General features: G+C 36.7%; 1 protein-coding gene and 1 non-coding gene across 3 annotated transcripts in view; one reads left to right on the forward strand and one right to left on the reverse strand.

Annotated features, from left to right (window-relative positions):
• The first annotated feature begins 5,651 nt into the window (after positions 1 to 5,651).
• Positions 5,652 to 26,873, forward strand: part of Ap3s2 (adaptor related protein complex 3 subunit sigma 2) — a 49,193-nt gene continuing 27,971 nt past the window's right edge. The window contains exons 1-4 of one of the 2 annotated variants that reach the window (XM_015493069.2): positions 5,652 to 6,082; positions 9,554 to 9,645; positions 10,026 to 10,137; positions 21,934 to 22,005. In XM_015493069.2, coding sequence (XP_015348555.1) covers positions 6,014 to 6,082; positions 9,554 to 9,645; positions 10,026 to 10,137; positions 21,934 to 22,005 — 345 coding nt within the window. In that variant the 5' untranslated portion in view covers positions 5,652 to 6,013. The remainder of the gene's footprint in view (positions 6,083 to 9,553; positions 9,646 to 10,025; positions 10,138 to 21,933; positions 22,006 to 26,873) is intronic. The other variant, XM_015493068.2, reaches the window with a different exon arrangement.
• Positions 16,692 to 16,764, reverse strand: Trnaa-agc. The gene has a single exon. It is a non-coding gene; the product is annotated as a tRNA-Ala (tRNA).

The raw sequence follows: 26,873 nt of genomic DNA on the forward strand, positions 1-26,873 counted from the left end.
CTAAGACAACTATTAGATACAGACATTCGAGATAGAGAAAGGTAGAAGAGAGAAGTTTAAAGTCAAATATTGGATAAAATAGAAGAACAAGGAGATTAATATTAATTTTTTCAAAAAGCCCATCAACTTTAATTTCTGGTGGTGCAGATATTAGAAGTCTCAGATGAAGGTGTTAAAATTTACAGACAAGAGCCAATTTAGAAAACGTTAAACTAGAAGGAAATTGGTTTAAAACCACATCAAAAAATTAAAAGGACTAAAGTAATTCTAAAAACTAAGGAAAAATGCTTTTGGAAGACTTGAATTTAAAAGGATCTTTAAATTTCCAAAGGATGCATATAGGATATTTTGGAACATCATCCCTAAAGAAAAATCAGTTAATGTTTTACTTAACAGGAATCCCATACAATCCACAAGGACAAGGCATAGTTGAAAGAGCTCATTAAACTATTAAAATGTACTTATATTCTAACAGGATAATGGAAAGCTCCTGACCCAGTGATTGTCTGGAGTCGGGGTTCTGTTTGTGAGTTTCCACAGGGAGAAAAGCAGCCGATTTGGATTCCAGGGAGACTAACCAAAACAATTTCTACAGACCAAAAAGATGATTTGACTCAAATCCATAACAGCTGATATCCAGAGCTCCAGCTTGGCTATTCTTATATCTGCGACAGTGATTAACCAGGATGCTTTTTTCAATATCTATTTTATTATTGCCTTTTCCCACATCATAAAGTTCTATTTTATTTTTTGAGCTCATGCAAACCTAGGTTAATGTTTTTCTGATCAGTTTCAGTTTTTGACTGTGGAGTTTTTAAACATTGCAATGGAGATTTCACCTGTGTAAAGCTACAAGGCCTTTACTATTGTCTTATGTGTTGTACTTTTGTGTGCACTCTTGTGTTTTGTGTTGTATGTCTGTGTGTGCGTATGTCCATATATCATATATGAGGAGCACTCATGAAAAAATGGATCCGAATTTTTTTTTATTCATGTGATTTAAATGGTTTAATTTAAATTAGGTAAACAGCTGTTAAGGATTGTTTTTAAAGGTGGTAAACAGATCTGTTTGTTTACTTTCACCTTTCCTTTTCATTATATTTAATAATTCTGTTCAGGATAATGTAAATTGTTCAGAAAATTGTTTTCTTAGTACCTGTTGGAATGTTACATATTTTTTTAGCATTATTACCAGAATTCCTATCTTCATCCCAGTGCCAGTGAAGACAAAGATAAAACCAAACTGCAGCTTCTATGAGAGCTATCACAGTAAACTGTATAAACTGATGCATCAATGAATAATAACTCAACAAGAAATGCTCAATCAAGGAGTTGATTTACTTTGGGAGGAAATGGACATGTTGATAGATTCCTCCGCTTTGAACTGCTTTCAGAACTTGCCTGGACTATGTATCACTTTTATGCATTGTGAACTATCTGTTGGTGCAGCGAATTGTGGTAGTGCTGGCCTATCTTTGCTGATGGTGTCACCAGTGATACAATTTTTCCAAAGGAGCAGTCAATTGGCTTGGTGTCTTGGCATTCCTGTATCCTCCTCCCTTCTGCTAGTGATGGTCTAAAATTTGGGGGCCAACAGAGGTGAGGCAAAGAACCTCACCCCCCCCCCACTGGTGCATAGGCCTATCCACAAGTATGGCTGTATGCTGGACTGGTAGTCAGTGACGGGTATGATCCAATTGCAGTGGTACCAACCTAAGACAGGAGGCTGACGCCTAGAGGTCAGCTCATCGGATGACTGACGGGTAAGTACCATATGTTGAATTGGACAACCTAACAGGCAGGGTCCCTAAGCCACATTGCTTGTTGTTTATTTAAACAGAAGGGGGGAGATGCTGAGAGCCATAGCCAAGTAGGAATGACGCATGGCATTTTTGGGTTGAAAGGTGACCCTGCTCAGGGATTAGGGTGGCTCCGGGTTTAGGGTGGATCCTGCTGGAATAGGGCGGCTCCAGGTTTAGGGCGGATCCTGCTGGGATTAGGGCATATCCTGCTGCCTCAGGCGCCCGCTCCTTGAGTTCCCGTTGAGTTCTCGCGGGGTTCTGAGAGAATTGGTACGCAGAGCCTGGTGGAAGGAGTGTATTTTTCCTAGAACATGCGCGTGTAGACTGTCGGTGAGAGTTCGGGAATAAAGAGTTGCTGTTGGAATCTACAAGTTTTTGTGGTGGCTCGGTTATTTTGTGCCCAGACAGACTGCGGCAACTGGACTATTTTGTTTCCACAGGAGAAAATGGGGCTCAGAGAGGTTAAGAACTTGCAAGTGAAAAAAATAGCAGAGTGGGATTCAAATCCAGAGCTGTCAAAGGTGAAGCTTACATGCCTTCCACTGTGCTCTGCTTCCTGAACCTATAGAAGAGTTTTGGATATAGGGGCCAGAGGATGTAGTAGCCACCTCATTGGTGGCCTATATCTGAATGGAACTGGTTTATAGGCAACTCAAGTTGGGCCCTCAGCCTTGGGGGTGGTCAGGAAGGTGATTGAGCAGGAGGTGAACTGGGACATTGACTGAGGGTAGAAACACCCAGTGCAGGTACCCTGCTATCCAAAGCACTGTGGTTAATGGTAAACTCACAAGCAGGCCACCACTGCATACAAGGAGGCCTTTTGTGTCAGGTTTCATAGACCATATTAACTACTGGAAGTCCTGAAGCAACAATCAGGATTCAGGGTCTTGGAGGGGACTGAGGAAGGGAAAGACCATTTTTGCCAGAGCTCAGAGGGTGGGAGTTGGGGGTGTGGGAGGTATATTTGAACTAAGACTCTTGAGATGGAGATCAGGTATGGTCTCATCTTCAGGTGTTTCAAAGCTCATTTGGCTGCAGAGAAACTGGCAGTAATGAGTTCATAGGAGACCCTCACAATTGTCTAGGTGTGAGGCTGACAATTTGGGGTCTATAGCACTAATTGGGTGGGCAGAAGAAAATGGTTCCAGGGGCATTCAGGGGCAGAATCAATAGGACATGGGGAGAGGATGGGCCCAAGAATGATGTCCAGTGTCCGGGTAAATTGTATTGTGATACGAATGTTCTGCAGAAGCCCAGCCTGTGTCTAGGGAGTGTAGGGGAGGAGGAAAAACCAAAGGGGTTGAGGGTTCCAGGCTCAGAGGGTAGGGAAACTGAGGCAAAATCCTCTTCCCCAAAACTAGGGCAGGAGAATGAAAGCTGCTATGCCTCAGCAACTGTGTGGGGACCCTGGGTTCATCCTAGCACCCTTGGATAAGGGGTAAACAAAACAAAACAAAACCCAGAATTTTATTCATTCATGTTTATAAATTTTTTTTAGTATTTTGTTTTTTAATATGTCTACACATAAAATCTGATATTACTTTTCCCATTAATGTTACATAATCACTTTTCATACTGCTACATAGTCTTTATAACCATCATTTATAACATTGATGACTGTTGAATAGTTCTATCATGGTCCAATTTTGGGGTATTTAAGTCTATCTCTATTTAGCCAACAAAAAATGTTTATTCAACAAAAAATGTTGAAAAGGCTATGCCCTCAACCCTCTTCTCCCCCGCCATACTCTTGTTTTTTTTTTTTTTTTTTTTTTTTTTTTTGTTGTTGTTGTTATTTAGGAACAGATTCCCAGGAGTCACATTACTGGGAATCTCAGAATCTTTTGTAAAATTCTTGTTATCTTGCCAAATTGCTTCCCCAAAGCGTTGTTCTAAACTGTAATTTCACTAGCAATGTAGGAGAGAACCATTTTCATGCTTTTTTTTTTTTGCCAGAATTGGATACAAAACATTTTTTAAGATGATATTTGATAAGGTGAAAATACACTTTAATATATTTTAATTTGTCTTTTTCCCCATTTATAGTGAGCTTAAGCATTTTTTTATCTCCTGTATCTATTTCCTCTTTTGTTACTCAGTTTCTTTACTCATTTATCTACTGTATTTTAAATATGATCATTTGCCATATTTCAACAACTATTTTTCCACTTTCAAAAATTCCCTCTTCATGCAAAATTATAATCTTTATATACATACAGTTGTTGACATTTTGTGATTTTTTAAAAAATTGCTTCTAAGCTAATACAGTCTCTTTTCAGATATTAGATATTCAGTGGCCAGGCATTGTGGTGCAAGCCTGTAATCCTAGCTATTCAGGAGGTATTCCAAGTTCCAGGCCAGCCTGTCTTAAAATAAAACAATAATAATAATAAAAAAGCATTGGGGATGTCTTAAAATAAAACAATAATAATAATAAAAAAAAGTTCAGTGGTTAAGTGTACCTGGGTTCAACACCAGTATATACCCAAACTGAAAGTGAGGAAACTGCTTATTTTCAAATTGCTAATCGGTTACCTTAACAGTATTTACTAAATTTCTTAACAATGTCAAATTACAATTTTTTTTGTTTACAATTTGTTTTTATCATTGATTAAAATTATATTATATCTAAATTATCTATTATATTTCAATAAGTCTCCCTTTAATTACAAGTTAAACCATTCTAGTAGGATTTAGTAGTTGGTAGAGCTTGTTCCTCTTAATTCTGTTTTAGAGTTTTCTTGGATATTCCTCCTCAACACTTAAAACATTTTGTTAAGTTTCAATGGAATTACCTTCTGGATTTTTATTTATTAAAAAAAAACTCTTGACTACAAAAGTAATATATATTTATTAGAAAAAAAATCCATAATCTGACCACCCAAAGATGTTTTAAAATCACTTATCTAGTACTCAATTATGTTCCAAATACTCTCTTCCAAATACTAACAAATATTAATTCCTTTTGTGTCTGGGGTGAGTAGAATCATTTCCCAGTATTCCAGGTAAGGAAACTTGATATTATGCCTGTTCTACAAATGAGGACACTTACCCAAGGTGCCAGAGCCATAATTTGAATCAGGACAGTATGGTTCCAGGGCCTGCGCTGAACAAAAAAACCCGCTGACGCTGCCATTCCACCAGATACAATTATTATTCATATTTTAGTGTATTTACTTTGTCTTGTGCAAAGTGAATTGTCCTGTACATATTCTTGTAATCTTTTCACTTAATAGATCATGAACATTTTCCTGTATCATAAATCATTCATAAAAACCATTAGAATTTCTCATGCATGTAGAACAATGCATTTAACCAACTTCTCATTTTGGAATAGCTTGCCTCCCATTTTCCCCTGTAATAACACTGCTGACACGTAACCTTCTCAAGTCTAAATCTTTTTACAGATCCACATTTTATTATAAATTCTGTAACTGGAATATAATGTTATATATAATATATAAAGTCTTTTGATTCACATCAAATGAAATGGTTCCCCTGTTTGCAGCAGAATAGATATGCAGTCACCTGCAGTGTAAGGACATGCTCCATCTCATCCATATTAGGTCATTAAAAGAGAAAACAAGAACATTATCAATTTGTGATCTCCGGTACCTTTAACATAGAATTGCATTAAAGAGCCAGTAATTCCACCATTCACCATCTACCGTGGAGAAGCAGCCTATTTGCACGATGAGACATTTATATAAATCACTGCAGCATTGTCTGTCTGTAATACTGAAAAATAAAAATGAACCGAAGAATGGCTACACTCAGCGGCTGTCCACTCCGAGAGCACTCTCCGAGCGTTATGGGGAGGGCAGGAATGCGTGTTTGGTGCAGATGGTGAGAAAGGCAAGGTTCCACTGTCTCTCCTCCACGGCAGGAGCGGCTGCTTCTGGATCAGCTTTTCCGAAGTGCTCTGCTGTGCGCCGGGATTCTGGAGTCTGCTGGGGATGCACAGATCCGGAATCTGGTTCCGGTCAGGCTCCGACTGGCCAACTGATGCAGGCCAGGGAGACGCCGGTCCTAGGCGCCCACACTTGCCCTCCCCAGAGAGGCGGGACCCTTGGATAGCCGGGCTCCTGGGCGCTGGAGCTGAGTTTCCGGGAGCGGCTCTTAGCAAGGCACCAGCCGGAAGTGCCTGTATTGTGGCGGAAGGAGGCGCTTTCTGGTAGCAGCAGATTCCGAGGGAAGCGTCCCTGGCAAAGATGATTCAGGCGATTCTGGTTTTCAACAATCACGGGAAGCCTCGGCTGGTTCGCTTCTACCAGCGTTTCGTGAGTGCCGCCCGGTTCGCCACGCCCCTTCTGAACGCCCGCGCGCTCTGACCTCCCCCTAGGCCACTAGCCTTCTCCCCGCACTGCCTGCTGACCCCCTCGGGCTACTGCACTGTGCACGACCCTCACGCTACTTAGCCTCTTTCCCTGAACTGGGGGGTGTCAGTCCTTTGGTTTCCAGTCCCGCTGCCCCCGCTCTTTTCTGAACCCTTTCTAGACTCCATATTTTCTGTGTTATTTTCTGACATTTGCGTCTCAGCACCAGGTATAAGAGACGGTGGGGAGTGTGTCTCATTGAGAGCTTAAATGGTTTAAGTCACTTTCTTTAATCTTTTTGGTTGTTGACCGAAGATTCTCGAGAAAATAGACATTCGGCTTCTTACAGTTTTTGTTTTTCAGGGGATCTGGAAAAATTCTTTCTTGGAATTTTTTTCCCCCTGGTGGTAGCTGGGGCTGCCTAGGGACTACTACCTTTTACTCAGTAGGATTGAAGAAAATCACTTTGAAAATGGAAAAATGATGAGGAATTATACATGCTGCCACGTGAAGACTCAATAAGCATTTCCTTTGAATTTTCCAAAAATATTCCTCTGGAAAAACAGAAATATCGTGATTTGCTGTCCTGACCCTCAACATTTTATTTCTTCGCGGCTAGGTTTCAAAATTGTTATATAACAGGGAGACTGAAACCCAAAACTTACATTCAGGCCTCAGCTCCACCTTTTCTATTCTTGTGTTTACTGGCAAGTTAATAAACCGATTTCAGACTTTTATTTTCTCTTTTGTCAAATAGAAATGAAAAAATAATTTACTTTTTTTTAAAAAAATTTTTAAAAGCTAGGTTACATTTTATTGAGTAGATTACATTGAGGTAAAAAAAAAAATTATGAGCATCCAGTATAACTTTTCAATTTATATTTGAGAGAAGCCCGTGTGTGTGTGTGTGTGTGTGTGTGTGTTAGAGAGAGAGGTAAGTCACCATAACATACAGTTCACCTATTTAAAGTGTACAATAACATCCTTCACAGTCAAGTTTAGAACATTTTTATCATCTCGCCCACCAAAGCAACTCCTATCCATTAACAGTGATTCCCTATTTCTCCTTCAACACTCCCAGCCCTAGGCAACCTTTTACGTACTTTTTGTCTCTCTTGGTTTGCCCATTCTGGACATTGCATATAAATGGATCCATAACAATGTGTAGTCTTTCATTTAGTAAAATGTTCTCAGTGTTCTATGTTGTAGCACGCATGTATCAGTGTTTCATTCCTTTTTATTATCATAATGTTCCATTGTATGGATAATATCATATTTTGTCCATCAGTTGATGTTTCTACTCTTTGCTCTTGTGAATGATGCTGCTATCAACATTCACGAATAAGTTTTTGCATGGACATATATTTTCATTCCTCTTGGCTACACAGCTACAAGTAGAATTGCTGGATCATGTGGTAACTCTGTAGTGTATTTTTTTCAGAAACTGCCAAACAGTTTTACAAGTGGAAGAACCATTTTACATTTCCATAAGCAGTGTATTAGGATTCCTTTTTTCTCCACATCCTCACAAAAACCTGTTGTTTGCCTTTTTAAGTAAAGTCGTTTTAGTGGGTATAAAGTGATTTTCATTTCTATTTCCATAATGACTAATGATGTTGAGCATCTTTTCTTGTGCTTATTGGCCATTTCTATGTCTTTGGATATCATAGGATTTTTATAAGAACTCATGAGTTAATGAGTGAAAGTCCCTTGAAAACTGCAGAGTCCTAAAAAGATATGAGGGGTTGTTAAAAATAACTGAAACATGGAGGCAATTGGTAGTTTGCCTTTTTGTTGAACTAGAAATTAGTTGGTCTCATTCTTTCATACCACCTTCTCACTGCTGCCACTTCCCCTTAGAGTCAGATGAAAGGCTTTAGTTTAAAAGATGTTTTTGTCAGTTTCAAAAAATGCTGATGTTTGGCATGTTTTGTATTTCTGAGCACACAGAGTTAATCTTTTACAACATTCTAGCATCTGTGAGCTTTGTGTGTTCTTTAGGTAGAAACCAGGATAATAGTGATTGATTTACTCTAATTAGCAGTGACCAGTGATTAGCAAGTTTGTATTAATCTATTCAGTAAATACTGAGCCACTCTATACCCACATTGAGTCAAAGTAATTTCCTCATAATGACATTTTCCCTGTTTTCTTTTTCTACTTAATAACTTTTTAAAATTTACTTGATCATATTATCTGACTCTTGGGGCAGGTTCAATCTGAAGATTTTTTTTTCTTTTTATTTAAAAATTAAAAAAAAAATGCTTTGCTACTTACTCAGAGTCCCCAATTCAGCAGCATTGACATCACCTGGGAGCTTGTTAGAACTGCAGTCTCAGCACCTAACCTAAACCTTGTAAATCAGAATCTACATCTATACAGTAGTCCTAGCTGATTGCTTGCACATTAGTAGATTTGAGAACTTGGGACTCGAGCTTTTCATTACTTTCTGTCTTATTGACCGGCTTCTCCCTCCTATTATCCTTTTTTTATGTTACCGTACTAGTAATATTGTGAAACACATATGTAGAAGTGGAAGTAAAATGTGAGTTATCAAGTGTGTAGTAATTGAATGGTAAGTGCAAAAAAATTATTTGTAGCTCTGTTCAACTGTTCTAAATTCTCAACTGTGCAAAGAACTTTTTCTGTCTTTTTCAATAACTTTGTTGATAACAGCTTTCTTTCTTTCTTTTTTTTTTTTTTTTTCTTAGCAGTACTGGGAATTGAACCCAGTAGCACTCTTACCACTGAGCTACACCTCAAGCTCATTTAAAACTTTTATTTTGAGACAGGGTTTTGCTGAGTTGCCCAGACTGGCCTTAGACTTGTAATTCTCCTGCCAGCCTCCCAAGTGCCTGGGATTACAGGCATTCACTGCTTTACCCCACTGGTAACATCGATTTTATATGTAGTACCTGTGTAACCACTACAAACGAGGGCAAATTTAGTTTCTTAAAACATGTAAATGATTACATCTTGATCTTCATGGAGTGTTAGAACCATCGAGGTTTGTTATTTACTTGTCATAGATGTTTTCCAGTTGAAGACAAAATACTTTAGGATCAGGATTTTGATTATTCTTTGCATGAGTTTTTATTTATAAAGCTGTGCTGGGATCAGACTTAAGGCTCTTTATATTGCTAAGCAAGCATTTTACCACTGAGCTATGTCTGCAGCCCTGCAGCTTACTTATAAGATAGTTAGTGACCAAGATACCTAGTACATATACCCTGTCTTAATTCCTATAGCAAATTCTGTTTTTCTATAGTCACTGTTTTTTCACTACCCATTGTTTTTATCTTTTTGGGAAACTAGTACTAAATGTTGTTCCCAATTTTGAAGCACTTGTTTTCCCTGGCCATCCTCAATGATGGGATGTAGTTTTTAAAATTTGTCCTCTGATTTACCTTGTTATTGTTGTTGTTTTGTCCATAGCCAGAAGAAATTCAACAGCAGATTGTTCGAGAGACTTTCCATCTAGTCCTCAAGAGGGATGACAACATCTGTAACTTCTTGGAGGGTGGAAGGTAAACTGTCAGCTTCACTTTTCTCTCCATATCACCACTTTTGGGTGGCCTTCATCATTATTGCTGCTTCTGTCATACTCTAGTATGTGTGTACTTGATGCAACTTGAACATGATTTACTCAAGAGCCCAGTTCTGTTTGTGAAGCAGTTGAATTATTGTGCTTCATGTATTACACAGGTAGATATTTGGTGCCTAGGAGGATTGGCAGGAAAAAAGGTGAGTTAAGGTGGCTTTAGGTATCTCTACCAAACTTGGTTGCCATTTACATGGTAGAAATGGTCTGCTTCTAGCATTTAGCTTTCCCTTTTTGATTGGGCCCTTTCTCATTCCTTGGCAGAGTTTAAAATAAAGACGTTTCAATGTTTCCCATCTTCCACAGTTTGATTGGTGGTGCTGACTACAAATTGATTTACCGGCACTATGCTACCCTCTACTTTGTATTTTGTGTGGATTCATCAGAGAGTGAACTTGGGATCTTGGACCTCATTCAGGTATGTGTAGTCAGCTAATGATGCAGCAATTTTTCAGAGATTGCAGGTATTTTTGAAAAGTCCAATCTGTAGTTCCTTTTGTCATTCTCCTTATTGATAGTGGTAAAAGTTGCTGGATGTCCACTAGATGGTGCTGTGGGAAAGCTCAGTAGCAACCCTAAAAGACAGTTTTATTTGTTTCAACCCAGCCTTTATACTGCACTTGGTCTTCATGTTTTAAATTTTCTTTCATCTATCAAATTAACGTGCCTCCCCCTTTTTTTTCTCTTGATACTAGCGTTTGAACCCAGGGATGCTTACATCCCTAGCCTTTTTTATTTTGTGACATAGAATCTTGCCAAGTTGCTGAGGCTGGCCTTGAACTTGGGATCTTCCTACCACAACCTCCTGAGTTGCTGGGGTTATAGGTATGCACCCCCATGCCCAGCTAACATTTATGCTTTTTATTTTCACCTACAGTGGTAGCCTAAAGCAAGAAACTTGACACTTTAGTCTATGGAGTCTTGACTAAGTAAAAATCATTTTTGTTGCGCTTTTTGAAAATTAGAAATTACTTGAAGATTGATTTCATTGCCTTCTTAGAAACTGAAACATGGGGTTGGGGGTGTAGCCTATGATAGGTAATATGTGCAATATCCTGGATTCCATCCCTAGCACCAAAGAAAGGAAAAAAGAGAGAAGTGTAGTTTTATAATTTAATGGACATTTGTTAAGTATTTAGTGTGCATTGGATTTAGGATGATCAAATCAGTAAAGTGTAAATAGAAACTAAGAGGTTTAGCCTTTGAAAAACAGTAAAAATCAGTAAATAGTTGACTTAATTGATAATTTATGATATAAGGAATCTGAAAATCAGAATGATAAAACATTATTTTTAGAGGCTGACACATAATTATGTCATTAATATATTTGAAATAGCTGAAACAAAAAAATAAATGCCCAAATGAGGTCAATACAAAGGTACCTGGAATAATTCTATATTAGGATGAAATAAGAAATGTTTAAAAAAGAAAAAAAGAAGAAGAAGAAAGAACTGACTCTAGAGGTTTTTAAACCTAGAACAGCAACAAACCCATACTGCTTTTATGGAGTAAATTGTTTATCATTCAGAAACCTTACTATAAAAGGAAAATGTTTTCAAATATTACATATTGGTATTGGTACAAAATTAGTTAAAAAAAAAAAAACTTCAGCCAAATATTGAGCCAAGGGGTTGTAAGTCTTGGTTTCTCGTCCTTCAACAAATCATTTAAGCTTTATTGGCTTTAAATGTTTTTGTTTGCATTTTGACTGTTCTGTGTGTGTAGGTTTTTCTGATTTACAAAGATACCAGATACTCTTTTCTAACCCTAAAATTCTTTCTCTATCAGGAATATTAGAAGAATATAGATTGAGCATCCTGATCCAAAACCTAAAATCTGATATGCTCCACAATCCACAATTTTTGAGCACAAGTAGAAAATTCTATACTTGATCTCATATGATGGGTCACAGTCAAAATGCAGGTCTGCTAAAAGTATTATATAGTTACTTCAGTGGTACATGTATGAGGTATATATGAAATGCAAATGAATTTTGTCTAGACTTGGGTCCCATTCCCAAGATATCTCAGTATGTTTATGCAAACATTCTTTTTTTTTTTAAAGTCCTAATTCTGTAGGACTTTTTTTTTTTTAATATTTATTTTTTTAGGTGTAGATGGATACAACACAATGCCATTATTTTTATGTGGTGCTGAGGATTGAACCCGGGTCCCGCCTGTGCTAGGCAAGCGCTCTACTGCTGAGCCACAATCCCAGCCCCACAAACATTCTTAAATCTGAAAAAATTCTAAAATTTGAAGCACTTCTGAATCTGGGCATTTTATATAATGATTATTCAACCTGTTTTTTTTTTTTTTTTAATATTATTTATTTTTTTAGTTTTCGGCAGACACAACATCTTTGTTTGTATGTGGTGCTGAGGATCGAACCCGGGCCGCACGCATGCTAGGCAAGCGCACTACCACTTGAGCCACATCCCCAGCCCCTCAACCTGTATTGATGGTCAAAATTATATTTATCCTAGCTAGGTGTGGTGCCACATGCCTGTAATCCCAGAGGCTCAGAAGGCTGAGGCAGGAGAAGTTCCAAACCGGCCTCAGCCACTTATCGAGGCCCTAAGCAACTTTGTGAGACCCTGTCTCAAAATTAAAAGGGGATGTGACTCAGTGGTCGAGCATTCCTGGGTTCAATCTCTGGTAACAACAAAATTATATTTATCCTAAGAATACAAAGCAATTTAATAAAGAAAAATTCTTAAAGAGACTATTAGAGAAGCTAATATACATGTGTCGGGAGATGCTGAGAAGTGATTATACAGATTATATTCCTAAGTCATATTCTAAAATTGGAATAAGAAGCATTTTTATTTGATTAAAAAGTATATATGTATTTAATTGGTATAAACTTAATTTTTTTAAGAAATAATACGTTTATATGTTTCAGAATTCCAAAGGTACATATAAGTATACAGTGAAAAATATCCTCCTTCCCCTCTCTCCCAGTAACCTGGTTTACTTTATAAATGCAACCAATTTTAGTTTAAAACTAAGAGCCAGAGCCTGTGTTATATCAGGGAACATCTATAGGTATTTATGAAAACAAGGGTATCTCATACATTTACTCCAATTTTACAAAAACAAATGATAAAAGAAATAGAAAGCTGGGCATGGTTGTGTGCACCAATAGCCCCAGCTACTTGGAAGGCTAAATGGGGGGGATGGTTTGAGACTGGCCTGGGCAACACAGGGAGACCCTCTCTCTCTCTCTCTCTCTCTCTCTCTCTCTCTCTCTCACACACACACACACACACACACACACACACACCCCTGATAAAAAGAAATCAACTAGAAAAAACAGAAGAACATAATGAATGATATGAGCAAAATGGCAGAATATGAGATAAATTCATCAAGATTGAATTTCCTATTTCTATGAAAATGGAGAAAATTTGCAAAGAAATTTTATTACAATAGTATTTAAGCATTTAGACTACTACTGATGACAGTAGTCTCAGAGGTACTAATCAGTATATCAGATGGGAAATCAAGAATTGTTCCATCAGAAGGTCTTAACCCAGTAAAGGGAAACCTTATTAAGGAAAATGAGTGACCAAGAAATGCAAAAGAATATTTTGAGAAAAAAAGGATGGTAATGGGGGATAGGCTTTATTATTAGGCTTTAGAATATGTAAGAGTTGGAGGTGAATTAATTACCTAGACAATCCAAATCAACTGGAAACAATTAGAACCACTAATAGAGTTCAGTAAGATTGTAGGATGCAAGTTTAACTTACAGAAATTAGTAGTTTTCCCTTAGTAGTAAATTTGAAAACGTAATATTAAAGCAGCTTATTCACAATTGCAAAAAGTTGGATAAGTTTGAAATGTAGAAAACGTGTAAGATGTAAATGAAGAAGACTTAAAACTCAGCTAAAAATATGAAAAAAGAACAAAGTAGGGGCTGGGGTTGTGGCTCAGTGGTAGAGCACTTGCCCAGCATGTGTGAGGCACTGGGTTCAATCCTCAGCACCACATAAAAATAAAATAAACAAAATATATTAAAAAAAAAAAAGAACAAAGTAAATGAAAATAATTACATTCCTTTCCTGTTGAGAAAGCTTTAAAATGTCAGTGTTTCCAGATTATAAATTTGTGAAAACCCAATCAGAATCCTAGTAAGATTGTTATTCTTAAATTAATTTTATTGTGAGATATATATGTAGAAAAGTAAAGATATACCTGTACAGTTGTATAGTTTAAAGAATGCTAAGAAAATATACATCTGTATACCTGTCTATGTAGAATATTACTAGTACCTTGAAATCTCCTGTATACCCCTACTCAGTCTAATTCCCTTCCCTGTTTGGATTCCTCCTCAAATTCTATTTTATTTGTTGTTTGTTTGCTTGCTTGTTTCGCAGTCTTGGGATTGAATCCAGGGGTGCTCTACTGTTGAGCTACACCTCCAGCCCTTTTAATTTTTTATTTTTAGACAGGGTCTTGCTTGGTTGCTCAGGCTGGCTTCAAACTTGCCATCTTCCTGACTCAGTTTTCTGAGTAGCTGAGATTACAGGAGTGTACCACTGTGCTTACCTCCTCATATTCCTGAGTTGATGATCATTCTTTTGCTTCTTTTTATGGTTTTATGATGTGATGAATATCCCTAAGTGATATTTTGCTTGGTCTGGCAAAACCAGATGTCAAGCACAGACTTAGCTGTATAAGAAAAGAGCAATTGCTTTCACAAGATCATGGCTGTGTTCCAATTTGGCTTCAGTGTCCTTTGACAGTTTATAGAGCTTCTTTGGGAAAAGTCAGAGGGCAAGGTCATGTAAGTGAGCCCAGGAAAACCTACTGCCTACTACAGGTTCTGGTGTTCAGCAGAAACATGGACTTCACATTTTCTGCTTCTGAGTTTGTCATGACTTACCTCTGTATTTTAAGAGTAGGTCAAAGCAGAACATTGTGGTAGGGATAAAATGAATGTTCTCAACTGAACCAGTCAGCAGAATGCTTAGGGAAACAAGCACTACATACTTTGCAGTTTCCTTTTTTTTTTTTTTTTTAATTTTTTTCAGAGTTAGGAATGGAACCCAGGGCCTCATACATATTAAGCAAGCACTCTTACCACTGAATGCTTTTTAGCATGTTTTTTTTAAAAAATAACATTTTAAAAAATGTTCTATTAAGACAGGATCTTGCTGAGTTACTCAGACTGGCCTATGTCATGCAATCTTTCTGCCTCAGCCTCCCAAATAGCTGCGATTACAAGCATGGACTACCATGCTTGGCTTGATTGATTCCATTTTACTATTTCTTTAAATTAATATTTCTCTAATTCTTTATGCATGTTATTGTTCCTATTCACACCTCGTAAGAGCAGAATATCAGAATCAAAGAGAATTAATATTTCTAGTTATAATACATATTGCTAGATAGCTATTCAGAAAGACTATTAATTTATAATACCTCCAGCACTATATAAGTTTGTGTTCTGTCCTAGCTCCAACACAGAAGTATGTCATTTTAAATGTCTACTCAGAGATAGGCATACCTCACAAATAGTTGAGTTTTTATTAGTCATGCTTAGTTTTTTTTTGTTTATTGGTTTGGTTTTTTTAATATTTATTTTTTAGGTGTAGATGGATACAACACAATGCCTTTATTTTTATGTGGTGTTGAGGATTGAACCCGGGTCCCACCGTGCTAGACGAGCGCTCTACCGCTGAGCCACAATCCTAGCCCCATGCTTAATTTTTCAGTGTGTACTCTTACATTGTTCTTTTCATGTCAGCCTTCTGTGATATAATTGAACCACTCGTCCACTGAAGTCTAGATCCTGGTTTGTAATATTGTATTTCATTTATTCTAGGAATGAACATTTATCACACACTTCAATAACTCTAAAATCAGGCTGTGTATTACTGTAGATGACATCTAATGACTATAATTGACAGCATTTTTTCTGTTAACACATAAAACAGTGGTTTGCCTTATAATCAATGAAAAAGTAATTCTTGGGCTGGGGATGTGGCTCAAGCGGTAGCGCGCTCGCCTGGCATGCGTGCGGCCTGGGTTCGATCCTCAGCACCACATACAAACAAAGATGTTGTGTCCGCCAAAAACTAAAAAAATAAATATTAAAAATTCTCTCTCTCTCTCTCTCTCTCTCTTAAAAAAAAAAAAAGTAATTCTTTTTGCATTTCGGTTTAACACTAACTTAGCTTAGTGATAGAGTGTGCATGAGGCTCTCAGTTTAATCTCTAGCCATCCACGAAATATGCAAACTTATTTAAAATTTTTTTTTAAATTAATTTTTTTGAACTGTTATGGTAAATGTAAATAATCCATTTTTATCTCCCCTTGTTGAAGAAACTTTAATATATAATTTACTAAAGTTTATAGTGAAATCCAGATTCTCTATCATAGCCTGTAAAGCCTGATGTGGTCTGGCTCCTTTGTCTTTCTGACCTCACCATATACATTTTGTCCATTCCCATACTCTAGCCTCATGCTCTTCTTCAAACTCAAGAAATTTTTTGCCTCAGGGCCTTCATATTCTTTCTGTCCACTAGCATGCTTTTGTCTAGGTTCTTTAATTATTGCTCTTTGAATGACTGCTTTTTATTTATCATGGCCCAGTACTAATGTTAATCCTTATAGTGAATTTTTGGCACTCTGTCTCAAAGTGTAACTCCCATTCCACACATTCTATTTACTTTCTTTAAAGACTTTTTTTTTTTTTATATCAGGGATTGAACCCAGAGACTCTTAATCACTGAGCCATGTCTCCAGTCCTTTTTATATTTTATTTTGAGATGGGGTCTCTCTGAGTTGCTTAGGGCCTTGCTAAGTTGCTAAAGCTGGCTTTGAACTTTTGGTCCTTGTCTTACCTCCTGAGTCACTGGGATTAAAGGTGTGCGCCACCACACCTGTCTTTCAAAGTACCTTTTTTTTTTTTTAAATTAGTTGTAGATGGATGTCAGTACCTTTATTTTGTTTATTTAGTTTTATGTGTTGCTGGGGATTGAACCCAGGGCCTCACACATGCTAGGCAAGCGTTCTACCACTGAACTACAATCACAGCACCCCTCAAAGTACTTTTGACAAATAGAAAAGATCTGATTTCTTTGCCTCCTGTTCTTCCATACCCAGAATATTAGCCAGATGAAAACATGACTTATTCACTGTGGTTTCCCCAGAGTAGAATGGGATGAGCCCAGAATGTGTAATCATTCCCCAAACAGTGCTTGATAGACTTTGAATATATAGTCTGATTAAGTTTTTACTCTTAGTTTTGTTCTACTGAGTTATGTTTTTCTTTCTACACTAATTTCACCTTGTTTTATTTATTATTGTAAATATAGGTTCACATACCTAGCAAAATAATTTATTCCTCTTGGATACAGTTTTTTATTAACATATTCCCTGGTATTTATAACCATTTGTTCATCTATACACATTCTTATATAATTTATAAAGGTATCAAAAGTCCCTGTTGGATTTGTAATTAGAAGTGAATTAAATGCAGCATTACTCTCAATTTATTCATTTTTTCTTTTGAATCTTGCATTGAAGCTTCATTGTTTTTATTCAGAACAGGTCCTAATATCACATGATTATTCTCAAGTTTCAGGATGGTAAGCTTTTATTATTATTTTCACAGACATTTCTTCACCACCACGTAACTTTTCTTTTAATTCGTAATTAGTTACTATTCATTATTTACATCTCAGTATAGTTGAAATTATCTACTTTACACTTACGTTTTCTACTTCTTCAATAGTTAATTAATCTTCCTGTCACAATTGGTTCTTTTTTTTTTTTTGTATCAGGGATTGAACCCAGGAGTGTTTAATCACTGAGCCACACCTTCATTTTTATATTTTATTTTATTTTATTTTGAGATAGGGTCTCACTAAGTTGTTTAGGGCCTCACTAAATTGCTGAGGCTGGCTTTGAACTTGGAATCCTCCTGCTTCAGCCTCCTGAGCCACTGGGATTAGAGGTGTGTACCAGGCCCAGCTTCCTGTCACAATTGGGATAAAATTCTAAACCATTTATTTCCAATTTAAAAAATATGTATTATTAATCTGTTAAACACAAATCAGATTTCTTTTCATATATGCTAAGATATGGATCTAATTTAATTTACATTCTGTCCATCCCTTTATCCAGTTTCTCCAGTAATGATTGTAAATTATTCAGTCTCCCATTGTTTTGCTACTCCTAATTAAAGTTAATTTCTATATAAATTTAAGCCTGTTTCTAGAATTTCAACCATTTTTAAAATACCTTTATTTTACTTATTTATTATATGTGATGTTGAGGATCGCACCCAGTGCCTCACACATGCTAGGCAAGCACCTGCCAGTGAGCTACAACTCCAGCCCTCAAGTATATTTTGTTTTTATTTTGAGTTTTTAAAGTTACACAGATAGTGTATGAATAATTCTTGCTGTAAAGATTCAAACAGCTCATCTTATTGGGTAGAATGGAAAAGTTCTCACCCTTAGTATTCATCCTTTTCTTATACACCATTCCCCTTGTGAAGGTAATTACTACCAAGTTTTTTAATGCACGAATACACATGTACTCTCTCTATATATTACATATTTTTAAATAAAAAGTGATCATACTGTATGCATAGTTCTACAGTTTGTTTTTTATCACATTAATAAGTCTCAGAGCTTTTTCTATATTTATGCATTCTTTTTAATGTGCATGATTTCCCATAATATGGATGTATCATCATATTTTATTTAGAACCCTACTTGTGGGCATCTAGGATTTTCCCAGTTTCTATTGCAAGTGATACTGCAGTGACATCCTGCAAATATATCTCTGTGCACATGTATTAATTTCCTTAGAATAGATTCTTAAAATCGTAATCATTGCTTTAATAAGGGAGTGATTTTTATTTTAGTTTTTGTAACTTTTTAATTTTATTTTGCAATGCTGAGCCTCAAACCCAGGGCCTTGATGCATATTGGTCAGTATTCTACTGTTGAGCCACAGCCCAGATGGGCTTTCCAAGTTGTCAAATATTGCCACATTACCTCCTAAAAAGGGATTTGCCTTTGATATGCTTACTAATGGATTATAATGTGCTTGTTTCCCCATAAACTCACAGACTTTTTTGAATTTTAAGAATATTTTCAATTTTTTGCCTATCTGATGGGTGAAAACAGTCAATTCCTTGTTTTTTCTAAAACTTTCCTGAAAACTAGTGAGGCTATGTATCTTTTTGTGTTTACTGGCCATTGGAATTTGGAAATGTCTGACTGCACCATTTATCCACTTATCTATGGCTCATTAGTTTTATTCATTTTTTATTTTTTATTCACACACAACCCATTTGTGTGTATTGGGTTTTTTCCCCTAACTTCATGGATCTAAATCATTTTTTTGTTACATTTATTACAGATATTTTCTTCAATCTATTGGTTTTTTAACTTTATGGAGTTAAATTTCTTGATCTTTTGACTTACAGCTCCTAGGTTATAAAAATGTTCTCCAGTAGTTTTGCCATTGCTTGTTTTTTTGAAAAAAATATTTTTATTATCATTACTGCCCAGCTTATTTGTGCTGGATTATGTGCCGAAGGTAAGATCTTCCAAAGAGTATCTACATAACCTTCTTTCTTGTTTAGGAGGTGGAAATAACAAACCAGCAGATAAAAAAAAAATTGTACATACAGTAGTTGTCCTATCATATCTTCAGAGGATTGGTTCTGCTTATAAAGTGGCATACTATTTGCATTTAACCCCTACCCCACCCTTCCATATACTTTAAATCACTTATAGATTACTTACAATATCTAGTAGAGGGTAATACTGTGTAAATAGTTGTTATAATGTATTGTTGAGGGAATAACAATAAGAAAAAGCCTGAACATGTTCAGTACACAGTTTTTTTGTTTTTCCTTCCACAGTTAATTGAATTTGCTGATAGGGAACCTGTAAATACAGAAGGCTGACTATGTGAGAGTTTATTTTACTTGTAGCTTTTATATATTTGCAAAGTAGATTACCCCAAGGAAGCAGCAGAGGGCTTCTGAGCCCAAGGAAGCAGCTGACAAGGAAAGCTGACAGCCTACCTGATAATGCGTTACAGAGTCCCAAAAGGACATAGAGCTTGCTGCATAATCTCAACAGGGGTGTGGGTGTGGAGTGAACAGAAAAAGCTGTTTGGGAACCAGTTAGATCCCTAAGTCCTATAGACATTTCCAGTTGTCTGGGCAATTACCTTGCCCCAAGTATGAGTCTAGAGGTTTAATTCTTACAGAGGGTTAAAGAAAGTGTCTCTGGGGACTGGGGCTTGTAGCTCAGTGGCAGAGTGCTTGCCTAGTGAGGCACTGGGTTTGATCCTTAGCACCACATAAAAATAAACAAATAAAATAAAGGCATTCTGTCCATCTATAACTACTAAAAAAAGGAAGTTCTCTGGTTTGGGGGATACTAGGCATAATCAGTAATGCAAATCAGAGGGATTAAATGAATGTATGCCTCTGATACTAACTTTCCAGCTCTTTTCCCCCATTGGCTCCCAAACTTCTAGCAGCCAGTGCTTTGCTCTCCAGGCAGAAAATAGAAAGAATTCACTGAAGAATTTGACCAATCTAAGCAAAAATTTTAAATGTTTGGGGAGTGGTCAACAAGTAGCATGATTGTACAGCATTTCCAATCTGTTTTTTGTTTTTATGAATGGAAAAAAAAGTTGATTAGAGGAAGATAATGTGAAATGGAAGAAAGAGATGAAATGAACAAATAGTAAGAAAGCAACTTAGAAAAAGTGGACACCATTCACAGAAAAAAAAGTGAAATGGTAAAATGAATAAAACCTACAGAGAAATATGACAGACAAAAATGAATGCTAAATAAATGAAAACACAGAACAAAATGTTCTCTGAGAGGAAATGGAAAAGAAATAAGAACCTACCTCAGTTAAGTGTTAGAAAATCAAGTTAAGTAACTTTGAGAATGGACAGAGATAGAAAATAGGGGTGGAAAAATAAACAAAACAAAAACAAAAATCCAGAAGACTGAGCACTGGTTAGCAATCCCAGGGCAGGACTTCAAAAGCTTCTCTGTTCCCTGCATCTTGATATCAAGAGTCACCAAGGAAAATACAACTGTTGAGCATTGGATGTAACCATACCTTTCATGGAGAAGAGACAGAGCAAGATCAACCCCAGCAGAGTGCATTAGGCCCTAGTGGATCTCCCTAATAGCCACCACAGGACAGTTTGCCTATGTCACCTACCTTGGGCCACAGCAGAAAGACATTCCTGATTTGGGTCAGTTGGAAACCTCAAGTAAGACCTGTTTTCATGCAGCACTGAACAACTAATGACATTGCTGACTACAAGGCTATTGAAATTAGGTTATTCTCTGAGAGAGAAATCAGAAAGTAAGGAAGGACTGAGGATGTAGCTTAGTGGTAGCCTACAATGTGTAAGAGCTATGTTTGTTCCCTAGCACTACCACCAAAAAAAAAAAAAAAGTTAAGGTATCTGGATAGTAGTCACATGATTATTTTCATTCTGAAAATTAATTAAGACATGCCTTTATCATTTGAACACTTTTATATTATACTAAAAAGTTAAATTAAAAAATAGCCAGGTATGGTGGTGCATGCCTGTCATCCCAGCAACTTGGGAGGCTAAAAGCAGGAGCATTGCAAGTTCAAAGCCAGCCTCCACAACTTAATGAGGCCATCTCAAAAAATAGAAAGGGCTGGGGATGTGGCTCAATAGTTGAGCACCCCTGGGTTCAATCCCTGGTAACAACCACAACAAAGTGAAAAGTAGTGTAAAAGTTAAATGTGAATATTGTTGATTCATCAAAATATATTTTAAAGTTAATATTAATTAAAAGGAACAGACAACTATTGTTAACGTTGCAATAATGAAATTTTTTTTGTAGAGGTGTACACTGAGGCTTAGGAAAAGGACATGGAATTATAAATAGTTGATATTTTAACTTATTATTTTATGCAATTAGCATCTTATAATAAAAAGGAAAGAATGCCACATGTGTCTACTTGGTTGTACTGTTGTACCAAAAATAAGGTTTTCCTGTCTTAGGTTGTCCCCCTGAATTGGGATAAATACGGCTAATTGTGGAAACAAAAGGGAGGATTTCTTTGTTTTTGAGATTTATCGTTATGCTCCTTTTACTTTGAAATGTAATATTTATATTAATCTGTGAATATGTTCTCATTTCTGTTCTTTATTTCTCCTTGTTTTCTAGGTTTTTGTGGAGACTCTGGATAAGTGTTTTGAAAATGTTTGTGAATTGGATTTGATCTTCCATATGGATAAGGTACATTCTCTCTCAAACCAGGGTTACTGAAAAACTGTGAGCCTATAGCATCTTTAGCCACCTTTACATCTTCATGTTCTTTCTTTTGGTTTTACTCTGATATAGTCCTATGACCTATTTATGTTTAATAACTTTGGTTTAGGGCTTTTTTTTTTTCTAAGATCTATCAATTGTTTTAACATCTACAAGATTATCACTGGGCCTATATTGTGGTTCATCTGTTCATAGGCTTCTTGGTGTAGAGCAGTGATAACTCTAGAGTAAGTGGCCACATAGTTTTATATTGCTTATAAAATAAGTTTCATAGGCATAAGCCAAAATGATAATGAATCTTTGGAATAATTATAATACCAGGGCTTTGACTTAGTAAAATTTATATCTTTCCTAAGGGGTAATGTAGTGACTAATATACCTGTGACATAATTTGAGGTCAGGCAATACTCTGTAGGAAAGCACACTCCGAGTCAGAATTCAGAACAAGTAGTGTTCTTAGATTTTTTTTCTAGCATAACTGGGACATGGCCTGTGTCCTAGCATGCCAAGTTAAACATAGATGATAGCCAGCAAGGGGATAGAAACATTTCATCCAGCTGGGCATGTGCTGTCCCTAGTGCTGTTTGTGGTAAATTAGCTAATTGTTGTCACTGTGGTTCATGGCCCTTGGAGCAAGTTAGAACTTTGGGGAAACTACTGCTCATTGGCCATGATCCTTTATTAATCTGTTTTTATCATGACAGAGCAGTTTTGAGGTCCATCTTTGGTAGCAGCTGCCATCTGGGGGAAATCTCTTGTTTTCCAGTAGGATCTTCTTAAGTCTCAGTTGACTCGACCAGGCTTTGCAGATGCCACTTTTGGGGCTGTTGCAGTCAGTGGGTTCTTGTTTGGATGTTGGAAAGGAGTAAAGTTTTCTTTGAACATTCAGCTTGACTCTGGCTTTGGCTTCGGCTTTATCAGCAACTTGGTGCAGGAGAATCATGGAACCCTATTCCTTAGATAGACCTGACTTGGAACTCTGAGAGTTTGCAAAGTATCCAGAGCTCACTGATACTTTTGAGGTAGTCACTCTCCCTTTCATTTGAAAGGATCTTGGAAATTTCAGAAATCTCTTGGCCCTTTCTCTTTGCAAATACTAGAATTATTTTGTGCTTGTCAGTTATTAAATGTGCTACAATGTTGTACACTTTGTTAAGAAGAGCAAATAGTCCAAATCTAGTTCTCTTCTATACTAGTGACAGAAAAAAAAAAAAAAAGAATAATATTAAGAAACTTGAGAATATGAGGGGAATGGAGCAGTGTCTCCATATGCCTTGTCATTATTATTTTAAAACACCATTAAAATGTAAAATGGGGCTAGGATTTTTAGGCTCTGCAGTAGAGCACTTGCCTAGCATGGTGAAGTACTGGGTTCGATTCTCAGTACCACGTAAATAAATAAATTAAATAAAGGTCCATTGACAACTAAAAAATTTTTTTTTTGTAAAATATGAGGTATTACCTTGACGGTTACCACCTGGTGTGCAAAGTGAGTTTCTTTGTGGATACTACCTGATGTTTATTAAGCCAGAGATGAATTTCTTCAATATCTTGAGCAAAGATTAAGGGATAGATTTTACTGGGTGAAAGGGAATTTTTCCAATCAAGAGAAGAGAAGGTATAGATCCCTCATCCTCCCATTGTCCCCCTGGATGTTTGTTGGGGCTAGTTTCTGCTGGAGTGGCTCCTCCTTGCCCGCTCCCCCAGTGTTCTTTCTTTATCAGGCAACTGTAGGGAGTACAGAGATACACAAAGTTCTAAAGACTCCAGACAGTCTGCATTTGTATATCAGTTGTTTTTTTGTTTTTTTTTTTAAATAGGAAAGAACTCTTGCTTTTTTTTTTTTTAAGAGAGAGAGAGAATTTTTTAATATTTATTTTTTAGTTTTCGGCAGACACAACATCTTTGTTTATATGTGGTGCTGAGGATCGAACCTGGGCCGCACGCATGCCAGGCGAGTGCGCTACCGCTTGAGCCACATCCCCAGCCCTGTATATCAGTTGTTTATAGAAGTTTGAGATGCTAGATACCTAAAAACTTGGGGACTTATGGGTTGTTACACCTTGAGGAGACAGTGGTAGGTATTATGGAAAGTTGAAATTGAGTGTAGCCCTTCTCATTTGGAAGAGAGGGAGCCCCCCAGTCCAACCTAGTTCATGAGAATGCTTTCAAGGTAACTTTCAGAATTACAAAATACTGTTTTATGTCTTAACTCCTTTGCTTGATGTTGGTTATAAGAATCCAATTTGTCATGAGTAGCCTTAGAAGGTTTCATTTCATTCTGCATAGGATTCCATTATAAGAATATACTATAATTTATTTATTCATTGTGTAATTTAGATTGTGTATGAAATATTCTGGCATGAATATTATTAAAAGTTTATGATATCATACATTTCACTTGTAACAGTTATAACTCTTGATAATGGAATTGGTGGGTCATAGGTGGGGTCCCTAAGGAGAAGAAGGGGAAGCACAAGAGGCCCAAGACCTGATAAGCCTCAATGTAAGCCACAGTACCTGCCCCTTTAGTAGGTATTTCCAAACTTTTCCAGAGTGCTTTTATTAATTTATATTCCCACCAATGGGCTGAGTACTCCCATGCCTCCATATCCTTACCCGAAATTTATTCTCAGTGTGGTCATCATCAGAACCATTAATCAGATATTTCTAGGTCTTTCTCCTTCAGGACATATGGTAAAATTATAATTCTGTGCCCTCTTAAATTAACTATAGCTGTGTGATTTGTTTTAGCCACCAAAATGTGAATTCAGCTAAGGATATGTGAGTGAAAGTGATGCATGTCACTTCTAAGAACAACTTTTAAGAGATGTACACAAGTTTGTCTTGTTTTTCTGCATTGGTAATCATGGATTAAGCATGGCCACAGAAGCTTCCTCTGTCTTGGTCCTGAGTAAGGGTGAAGGAGAGTGAGTGCCCCCGAGTGGACAATTTTGATCAGTGTAGTAGATGTGTAGTGTATTGCATTGTGACATGCCTGGAATTTCTCTGATAATTCACAAAGATGAGCATTGTTTCTTATGTTTATTGGCCATTGGGAGATCCTTTTTGGTGAAGTATTTATTACCTTGGTCTTTGTTCATTTTTATATTAGATTATCTGTTTTAAAATTCTATTTGTAGAAGTTCTTTTTTTATTTATTTGTTTATTTATTTTTAATTGTAATTACCAGGGGTTGAACCCAGGGGTGCTTACCCATTGAGCTACATTCCCCTTTTTATTTTTTTTATTTTGAGACAGGGTCACACTAAATTGTTTAGAGCCTTACTAAATTGCTGAGGCTGACTTTGAATTTGCGGTCTTCCTGTCTTAGCATCTCAGGTTGATGAGATAATATGTGCCACCCTGTCCAGTCATAGAAATTCTTTTTATTTTTGTGCCAGGGATTGAACCCAAGGGCATCTAACCACTGAGCCACATCCCTGACTCTTTTTACTTTTTTTTTTCTTCAATTTTGAGAAGAAAGCAATTAAGACAGTGTGGTATGGAATAGAACTAGAAAAACAGGACAGAATATAGAAACAGAGCCACATAGATATGGATTCTTACATCATTATAGAGGTGGCACTATTTGCGTAGGTCCTTGCTAAGTTGCTAAGGCTTTGAACTTGAGATCCTCCTGCCTCAGCCTCTCTACTAATTGGGATTGCAGGCATGTGCCACTATGCTTAGCTCTTCTCTTATGTTTATAATATCATTCCACTTCTGATGAACAGAAGTTCCTAATTTGAATTGGGGAAGAATTTATCAGTTTTTTTAAGGGCTTTCATGTCTTTTTCGGGAAATCTTTTTCTTTCCCTATGGTTATAAAAATGTCTTTGGTGCTGGGGATGTAACTCAGTGGTAGAGCACTTACCTAACATGCGTGAGACCCTGGGTTTGAGCCCCAGTAATGCAAAAAATAAAACAACAACAACAACAAAAAAAAAAAAAACTTCTGTAAAATCTTTAAAATTGCAATTCACCTTGAGTAGATGGTAAGGTCTAATGTCACTTTCTTCCCTAATATAAACATCTGAGGATTCTAGCACCACCTTTTGAAAAGATCCTCCTTTCTCAGGGCTGAGGTTGTGGCTCAGTGTTAGAGCGCTTGCCTAGCATGTGTGAGGCACTGGTTTCAATCCTCAGCACCACATAAAAATAAATAAATAAAATAAAGGTATTGTGTTCATCTGCAACTAAAAAAATATTAAAAAATAAAGATTCTCCTTTTTCCTCTAGTGCCACCTCTATAATGATGTAAGAATCCATATCTATGTGGCTCTGTTTCTATATTCTGTCCTGTTTTTCTAGTTCTATTCCATACCACACTGTCTTAATTGCTATAGTTTTTTAGGATGTTTTTAAAACTGTTGAGAGAAAAATTATACCTCATCTGATTCAAATGCTAAAAAAAAAAAAAAAAATCTTAAGAGAGGAAAACATACCCACTTTCTTCTTTCTTCTTCTTTAAGAGTAGCTTGGCTGCTCTTGTTCTCTCCTTTTTAGAGTCTGCTTATAAATGATCTACACACATCCCTGTTGGGATTTTGATTGGAATTGCATCAAATCCATGGAATGTTTAAGGAGAATTTACATTTTTACAGTATCAGATTTTAGCCATAGTATGGTATCTCTCTCCACTTCTTTAGGTCTTTGAAGTTTTTCAGTGAACATTTATAATTCTATCCCCATAGAAGTTTTACATGTGTTTTCATAAATGTTACCCTAGATATATGTGGGATTTATGTTATATTTGACTTTTTTTGTGAGTGTGGCGCTTGTGATCAAACCCAAAGCCTCACATATACTAGGCAAGTGCTCTACCACTGAAC

This window comes from Marmota marmota, unplaced genomic scaffold, assembly GCF_001458135.2.
Source record: "Marmota marmota marmota unplaced genomic scaffold, marMar, whole genome shotgun sequence".
Lineage (NCBI taxonomy): Eukaryota > Metazoa > Chordata > Mammalia > Rodentia > Sciuridae > Marmota > Marmota marmota.